Raw genomic sequence first — 9303 nt, forward strand, 5'->3', positions numbered from 1 at the left:
TTCTTTAGGGGTGGGGGTTAAGTCTGGTTTTGGGGAAGTTTCTTCTTTAGGGGTGACTGCTAGATCTGGTTTTGGGGAAGTTTCTTCTTTAGGGCTGACTGCTAGTTCTGGTTTTGGGGAAGTTTCTTCTTCAGGGGTGAATGCTTGATCTGGTTTCAGGGAAGTTTCTAATTTAGCGGTGACTGCTGGTTCTGGTTTTGGGGAAGATTCTTCTTTAGGGGTGACTGCTAGTTCTGGTTTTGGGTAAGTTTCTTCTTTAGGGGAGACAACTAGATCTGGTTTTGGGGAAGTTTCTAATTTAGCGGTGACTGCTGGTTCTGGGGTAGTTTCTTCTTTAGTGGTGACTGCTGGTTTTGGTTTTGGGGAAGTTTCTTCTTTAGTGGTGACTGCTAGATCTGGATTTGAGGAAGATTCTACTTTTGGGGTGACTGCTAGTTCTAGTTTTGGGGAAGTTTCTACTTTAGGGGTGACTGCTGGTTCTGGTTTTGGGGAAGTTTCTTCTTTAAGGGTGACTGCTAGTTCTGGTTTTGAAAAAGTGTCTTCTTTAGGGGTGACTGCTAGATCTGGTTTTGGGGAAGTTTCTAATTTAGCGGTGACAGCTGGTTCTGGTTTTGGGGAAGTTTCTAATTTAGTGGTGACTGCTGGTTCTGGTTTTGGGAAAGTTTCTGCTTTAGTGGTGACAGGTTTGTCCGGTTTAGGGGATGTCTCTTCTTTAGGGGTGACGGTTGGCTCCTGTTGTGGGGTTGTCTCCTCTTTAGCGGTGACAGTTTGGTCTGGTTTTGTGGTTGTTTCATCTTCAGGGGTGACTGCTTGTTCTGGTTTAGGGGATGTGTCCTCTTTAAGGGTAACATTAGGGTCCGGTTTAGGGGATGTCTCTTCTATTGTCACAGCACTCTCTGCCTCTTGAGGTTGGTCTGACTCTCTGTGCTCTTTCTGATCAGGTTTCTGCTCCAGTGTTGGGGCACTCTGCTCTGTCAGATCTACCTTTTTTCTCTCTTTGATGGGACTTCCTTTTGGGCTATCTTGTTGTTGCTCAGTTGGGGCACTCTCCTCTTTCAGATCTACCTCCTTCTTCTCTTTTAAAGGGCTTTGTTTTTTTCTCTCCTCTGACACCTTTTTGGGTTCTTTGGAGATGTCCTCTGTGTGGACCTGTAGTTCACCCTTTACTGAACTTCCTGTTTTGCTATCCTCTGACTCTGAAGTTTTGGGTTCTGTTGAGGTGTCACCATTCATGGGAACCTCTGGTTGGGATTCGCCATGTTTTGGGGTGTCATCTTTTTCTAATGTCTCCTTTATCTCGTTGTCTAGCTTCTCTGTTGTGTCTAGTTTTTCCTTCTCAGCTGATTTGACTTCACTTTGTGTATTTTCACCTCTGTCAATGTCCTCTGTCTTTTTGATTGCATCTGGCTCACCCCCCTTTTCCTCCTCTCTTTCATCATCTTCCTCCTCTCCATTTTCTCCCTCACTTGGGCTAACTCCATCTCCATTCACCTCGACCTCTGCTGATGTTACCATCTGCTGTCTCTTAGACTCTTCCTCCTGTTCACCCTCTTCCTCTGGGTCGTCCACTTCAACATCCACTTTACCTCTATATTTCTCTTTCTCTTCATCCATCTCTTCCCCACTCCTCCTCTCAGCTTTGTCACTCTCTTCTCCCTGCTTCTGTCTCAACTCGTCTCCCTCTCCCCCGTCCGTCTCCTCGGAGCCTGTCTCCTCGATCTCGGACATCTCCATGTCTCTGGTGGTCTCAGTAATGATCTCCTCAACAAACTTGTACTGGGGCTCAGACCTGCGTGTGGGCCCTCCCTGCCGGGCCAGGTAAGGCAGGGTGTAGACGGGGGACTGGCGGTAGATGCAGGGCATGGAGATGTGGGTGTCAGAGATGGTGTACAGACGGGACTCCTCACCCTCCAGGAGTTTCCTATAGGGAGGCAGAGAGATGTGTTATTACCGTCATGACTATAATATGGATATGTCCCAATGTGTTAGCCTCATAAATGCCAGACTGATCACCATGTCAGCTCGTGAGAACAGTGTGTGTGGATATGTCTGAATATCCATATTATGATTATAGTGTCATCTGTGTTGTGATATGGTCTATGTTCATTTGATGTTAAACATGACATCAAACTATTTCAATTAAATGTCTACTGTTTCATTTCTTCACTATTGACTGTGTTTTGTAATAATCTTTCACCATCTCTATGACACTTTGCACAGTTTTGTTCCAACATAGCACTAAGTTGAATCAGATGTGTTAGCGCTGGGCTAGAATAAAATGTCCACACCTCGGTTATCCTCAGAAATAGATCCAGGAACACATAAACTATATGGTATTTTCCTCAGTCAATGATTTTATATATGGGAGAGATGGAGTTGATGTCCCTTACCTGTAAGAGAGAATCTCCACATCCAAAGCCATTTTGACATTCAGCAGGTCCTTGTACTCTCTCAGGTAGCCAGACATGTCTAGTTTAGCATTGGTCACCTCATTATCCAGCTGCCTGATAGTGTCCTGGACAGAAAAGCACACAAGTAGTGTCAATAATAGGGTCAACCAGCCACTTTGGTTGGTATGACAACAAGGAGAAATTAAGGGGAGAAATAGTGTTCTACCCCTATAGGCCTATATGAGGAAATTATATTCCAATAATGATACAGTTCACATGGGGCCTATATTTGTGGCCTACACCTACAACATAGCCCTGAATACAAATATGAATCATAAAAATGTGTTTGTTTACTTACAATTGTTAGAGGTACAAAATAAACCACAGTCTACCTGGTAATGAATCATTTCCGCATAGTGACGCTCCTCCAGGTCTTGCAGTTGTTTTTCCAGGGCCTCTCTGATTCCTTTCCCACATTCCAGTTCAATTGTTTTCCCCTGCAGGCGCCTTCTATTCTCCTGGATCTCCTGCTGGGTCGCCTTCAACGCCTCTCTGTTGCTCTCTGCCGCTTTGGTTAACTTTGCGAACTGGACACGGAAGCCCTCCTCGGCCTGCTGAATGTTGGAGTGACCTTCTAACTGCACACGGATGTCCCGGAGAGCCTCTGTGATGTCAGGTTTGCCAAAGTCATGCGCCTTGACCGTTACTTGAGCCTCTTGGATCTGGGCCACCATTTCTGATATCTCGTCCTCATGGTTCTTCTTCAGGAAGTGGATCTCGTCCACCAGAGACTGCGCTTTCTTGTCCAACTGAAGTTTGGCGAGGTATGCATCGTTGGCGTCCTTTTTCAGCACAAGGATGCCGTTCTCTGCATCCGAGCGGTCACGTGCCTCCTGCTCGTACTTGTCTCTCAAGGTGAGGAAATCTTCCTCCAGGTTCTGATGCTCTATCTCGATTTGACGCTTCTGAAGGGTGATGTCATGAACTAGGTTCCTCAGGTCCATAAGTTCCAGCTCGTGCTCCTGGGCCAGAGACGCAGGGGACTGTGCCTTTAGTTTGATTTCCTCGATTTCCCTCTCAAACAATTCATTTTGATGCTCCAATTGACGCACCTTCTCTATGAATCCGGCGAAACGGTCGTTCAGCCCATGGAGCAGTTCTTTCTCATTCATTTTCGTCAACACCCCGGTAAATGGGTCTGAAAAATTTAAACGGCTCTCCGATGATCTCGGAACGGATCCGAATTCACTCTTCAGCATCGTCGCATATCCTCTGTTCATGTATGCGGTAGTCGACTCAAAGCCAACGGTCCTGGATGCAGAGGGGGATCCGGTCAGTTTGGGTTGATAGCAGCAATACTCAGCTTGAGCTCCCCTATGCGGAGAACCCGAATGATAGTCCATTCTGTGGCTCATATTGCCTCAGTATACTAAGCTGTGTTGGTGTGCAGGCTAAGCAACCATTTATACCCGCTCTGTCTGCTCGCGCTGCAGAATGGAACTGTCCATAGTGCTGAAAATGTATAGAATCAGCTGTAGGCTTGACTGTCTGCCAACGCGTGCTTCCTCACCTGTGTTCTCTCTCTCTCCGTCTCTCTCTCTCCCTCATCGTTTTGTCTCAGACTGCATTGACGCAAAATTACAAGTCATATGTCTTCAATACATTGTCAGGGTTTCAGACTATTGTTTAATCCATAGCTTTCCTTGTTATATTTTTATATATATATATATATATTATAGAAAGGGGTTGCAGATTCTGGTTTGGCTGAATGTGCTTGCCTTGTAATTGAACTGTATATTACTGTATATAAGAGGTTGTAAAGCTAGTGTAAAATAGTCATTTAAGAATGACCCTAAGCTTAGACATAACTGCTCTCAATTCTCAGTCAAGCAGCACTTTTAAAGGGCATTTCAAACACTTTTCAACCTCATATTCATCATCTCCAGCACCAAACCAGTGAAAATTAGGTTGAAAATGGGTGGAGTTGCCCTTTAATCTCACAACGTTTTACAAATGTCTACATGAGGAAAACACATGGGTCTGCTTGGCTTGGCGGAGACAGGCTGGCTGAAAAGGGTTGGCCTGGATGTGTTCCAGTGATACAGCATTCATTTACACCTCACAGTATACGGTAGGTTGCTCATAGAAATCAATTATGTATTTCAGTGAATAATGTGAATATGATATCAGAATATGATATTTACTCTCTTGATCAGACATGAAAACCTCTACAGAGAGAGATTAGTAAATAGAAAATGTGACTGAACAATGTCTCAGCAAAGACCTTTTTTATTGTAAAATAGTGTATCATCACTAAAATAAGCACTACATTAACTCCATGTCACATGATAGATGTATGTTGGTTAAGGATACACAGTGATTCACATTTGTTAACACATTTCATAGGCAACGTTTTTATAATTTTGGGGTATATGTAACCGCTAACTGCCCTCACCCCACCCCCTATACAAAACAAGTGTTGAGAAAGTGCTTTTAGATCAGGTGAAAGTCACTCAGTAGATACACTGACTGTACAAAACATTAGGAACACCTTCCTAATATTGCGATGCATTCAATTCATCAGGGCATGGACTCTACAAGGTATTGAAAGCATTCCACAGGGATGCTGGCCCATGTTGATTCCAATGCTTCTCACAGTTTTGTCACTGTCAAGTTGTCTGAATCTCATTTGGGTGGTGGACCATTCTTGATAGGCATGGGAAACTGTTGAGCGTGAAAAACCCAACAGCGTTGCAGTTCTTGACAAACTCAAACCGGTGCTCCTGGTACCTACTACCATACCCCGTTGAAAGGCACTTAAATGTTTTGTCTTGCCCATTCACCCTCTGAATGGCACACACACTATCCATGTCTCAATTGTCTCAAGGCTTAAAAATCCTTCTTTAACCTGTCTGCTCCTCTTCATCTACACTTTTTGAAGTGGACTTAACAAGTGACATCTATAAGGGATCATAGTTTTCATGTGGATTCACCTGGTCAATCTATGTCATGGAAAGTAGAGGAGTTCCTAATGTTTTGTAAACTCAGTGTATATAGACTGAATGAAAATATAAATGCAACATGCAACAATTTCAAACAAGTTACTTAGTTACAGTTCATAGAGGGAAATCAGTCAATTTAAATAAATCAACCAGGCCCTAATCTATGGATTTCACAAGACTGGGAATACAGATATGCATCTGTTGGCCACAGACACCTTGAAAGAAAAGTAGGGCTGTGGATCAGAAAACCAGTGTCTGGTGTGACCACCATTTGCCTCATGCGGCGTGACACATCTCCTTCACATAGAGTTGATCAGGCTGTTGATTGTGGCCTGTGGAATGTTGTCCCACTCCTCTTCAATGGCTGTGCGGAGTTGCTGGATATTGGCGCAAACTGGAACACGCTGTCGTACAAGTCGATCCAGAGCATCCCAAACATGCTCAATGGTTGGCATGTCTGGTGGGTATGCAGGCCATGGAAGAACTGGGACATTTTTAGTTTCCAGACATTGTGTACAGATCCTTGTGACATGGGGCCATGCATTACCATGCTGAAACATGAGGCGATGAATGGCACGATATTGGGCCTCAGGATGTCATCAAGGTATCTCTGTACATTCAAATTCCCGTAAATAAAATGCAATTGTGTTTGTTGTCATCCATAGCTTATGCCTGCCCATACCATAACCACACCACCACCATGGGGCTCTCTGTTCAAACCTTTGACATGAGCAATCCACTTGCCCTCACGACCCCGTTCACGCTGTTTACCATCTGCCCGGTACGGTTGAAACCTGGATTTATCCGTGAAGATCCCACTTCTGCAGAGTGCCAGCAGCCTTCTAAGGTGAGCATTTAACCACTGAAGTCGTTTACAACGCCAGACTGCAGTCAGGTCAAGACCCTGGTGAGGACGACAAGCACGCAGATGAGCTTCCCTGAGACTGTTTCTGACAGTTTGTGCAGAAAGTCTTCGGTTGTGCAAACCCACAGTTTCATCAGCTGTCCGGGTGGCTGGTCTCAGACGATCCCGCAGGTGAAAAAAACAGATGTGCAGGTCCTGGTCTGGCGTGGTTACACGTGGTTGTCACGTCCTGACCCCTGTTAGATGTCATTTTCTATGGTAAAGTAGGTCAGGGCGTGACAGGGGTTGTTTTGGTTGGTTTTCTATGTTTTCTATTTCTATGTTTAAGTTCTAGTTCTTCTGTTTCTATGTTGTTTTTTGGGGTTGATCTCCATTAGGAGGCAGCTGGTCCTCATTGCCTCTAATTGGAAATCATATTTAAGTTGGGGTTATTTTTATTGTGTTTGTGGGTAGTTGTTTTCTGTTTTGTTGTCTGCTGCCTGACGGAACTGTTTTGCTGTCGTTTTAGTTTCTTTGTAAAAGTGTTAAGTTTTCATTAAAAGAATAATCATGAGCACTCAACACGCCGCGCTTGGTCCCCTCTATACGACGCACATTACAGAACTACCCACCATTATTGGATCAAGCGGCGTGCCCATGCAGAAATGGACACCTGGTCACATAAGGAATGGATGGAAAGGAGAAACTGGACTTGGGGCCAGGTAATAGAGAGATATCGGAGCCTACCGGGGAAGAACGAGAGGCAGCCCCAAATTTCTTTGGGGGGGGGGGCACACGAGTAGTTTGGCTGGGCCAGGGGTGAGACCTGAGCCAACTCCCCGTGCTTATTTTGGTGAGCCTGTGCCTGCTCCTTGCACTCTCCCTCCAGTGCGCCTCCATAGCCCAGTGCGTCCTGTGCCTGCTCCTCGCACTCTCCCTCCAGTGCGCCTCCATAGCCCAGTGCGTCCTGTGCCTGCTCCTCGCACTCTCCCTCCAGTGCGCCTCCATAGCCCAGTACGTCCTGTGCCTGCTCCTCGCACTCTCCCTCCAGTGCGTCTCTCCAGTCCTGTGAGACCTGTTTCAGCTCCACGAGTAAAGCTTCCAGTGATAATCTATGGTCCGAAGCCTGTAGAGATGATCCATGGCACGAAGCCTCTAGTGATGATCCATGGCCCGGAGCCTGTAGGGATGTTCCATGGCACGAAGCCTCCAGAGGTAATCCATGGCCTGGAGCCTGTTGGGATTATCCATGGTCCGGAGCCTGTAGGGATAATCCATGGCCTGGAGCCTGTAGAGATGATCCATGGCACGAAGCCTCCAGTGATGATCCATGGCATGGAACCTGTATTGATGATCCATGGCATGGAGCCTGCAGCAACGGTCCCTAGTCCGGAACCTACAACGACGCTCCCCAGACCGGATCCTCCAGCGACACGCCCCAGACCGGATCCTCCAGCGACGCGCCCCAGACCGGATCCTCCAGCGACGTGCCCCAGACCGGAGCCTCCAGCGACGCGCCCCAGACCGGAGCCTCCAGCGACGCGCCCCAGACCGGAACATCCAGCGACGTCCTGTGCCTGCAGCCAAGAACCTCCAGCGGCGGCCTGCAGCCCAGAACCTCCAGCGGCGGCCTGCAGCCCAGAACCTCCAGCGGCGGCCTGCAGCCCAGAACCTCCAGCGGCGGCCTGCAGCCCAGAACCTCCAGCGGCGGCCTGCAGCAAAGATCCTCCAGCGGCGGCCTGCAGCACAGAGCTTCCGGCGATGATCTACAGTCCGGTTCCTCCTCCGACGATCCACGTTCCGGTGTTACAGAAGCAGAGGGATCTGTGGGCGGAGCGGGGTTTACGCCCCGAACCGGAGCCACCTCCGCTGCTGGAGGATCTGCTGGATGGTAAGGTTCTGGGTGCTGCACTAGAACCGCCATAGACAATTGTCACCCTCACTTTTTGTTTTGTGGTTTCTTTATTTTTTTTGCATTCAGATTATGCACCTTTGGGAGGGTACTATCACATCCTGACCCTTGTCAGATGTCATTTTCTATAGTAAAGTAGGTCAGGGCGTGACAGAAAACAACCCAAAAGTTTTCTATTTCTATGTTTAAGTTCTAGTTTTTCTGTTTCTATGTTGGGTTTTTTGTGTTGATCTCCAATTGGAGGCAGCTGGTCCTCATTGCCTCTAATTGGAGATCATATTTAAGTTTTTTTTTTTTCTATTGTGTTTGTGGGAAGTTGTTTTCCGTTTTGTTGATTGCTGCCTGACGGAACTGTTTTGCTGTCGTTTTGGTTTCTTTCTAAAAGTGTTTAGTTTTCATTAAAATAATAATCATGAGCACTCAACACGCCGCGCCTTGGTCCCCTCTATACGACGCACGTTATAGTGGTCTGCGGTTGTTGGGCCAGTTGGAGGTACTGCCAAATTCCCCAAAACGATGTTGGAGGCAGCTTAGGGTAAATAAATTAACATTCAATTATCTGGCAACAGCTCTGATGGACATTCCTGCAGTCAGCATGTCAATTGCACGCTCCAAAAAACTTGAGACATCTGTGGCATTGAGGTGTGTGAGCTCAACTGTGAATGTCCTGGCATACCAACAAAAAGTGTCAAGGGAAGCCAGTTTGGATTTGGCTTCCCTCCTATCACATCACATCGAGAGCAATACATCTTTGACAAAACAACTTGTTGTTGTGGCTAGCTAGCTAAAATTGACCCTTTCCTAAATTAGCCACGGATTGAGATAGGGGTTTGGACTTCTGGTTTTACATAATTCTAATACTGGTCAATGATTATAACGGTGATTCTGATCTAACCATAAATTCATACATTGTTGTGCTATACTGTAGCTAGATTTCTAGCCAGGTAGCCTAGGACAATAAAAATACAAGTGTGAACTGTATGACAGAGTCATAGTCCGTTTTGTCAACATGAGAGGATGTCATTGACGTTTCTCTACAAGTAGATTGAGTCAACATGTTTTTTCAACTTGCACGAACGCATACGCACACACACACACACACACACACACACACACACACACACACACACACACACACACACACACACACACACA

At 46.4% G+C, this 9303-nt stretch overlaps 1 protein-coding gene across 1 annotated transcript; it reads right to left on the reverse strand.

Annotated features, from left to right (window-relative positions):
• Positions 1-2396: 2396 nt before the first annotated feature.
• LOC123728715 (neurofilament medium polypeptide-like) lies at positions 2397-4253 on the reverse strand. Its single transcript, XM_045701001.1, has one exon. The coding sequence runs from the start codon at positions 3803-3805 to the stop codon at positions 2741-2743; it is 1065 nt and encodes a 354-aa protein (XP_045556957.1). The 5' UTR covers positions 3806-4253; the 3' UTR covers positions 2397-2740.
• Positions 4254-9303: the final 5050 nt, after the last annotated feature.

The sequence above is a fragment of the Salmo salar genome, chromosome ssa18, assembly GCF_905237065.1.
Source record: "Salmo salar chromosome ssa18, Ssal_v3.1, whole genome shotgun sequence".
NCBI classification, from domain to species: domain Eukaryota; kingdom Metazoa; phylum Chordata; class Actinopteri; order Salmoniformes; family Salmonidae; genus Salmo; species Salmo salar.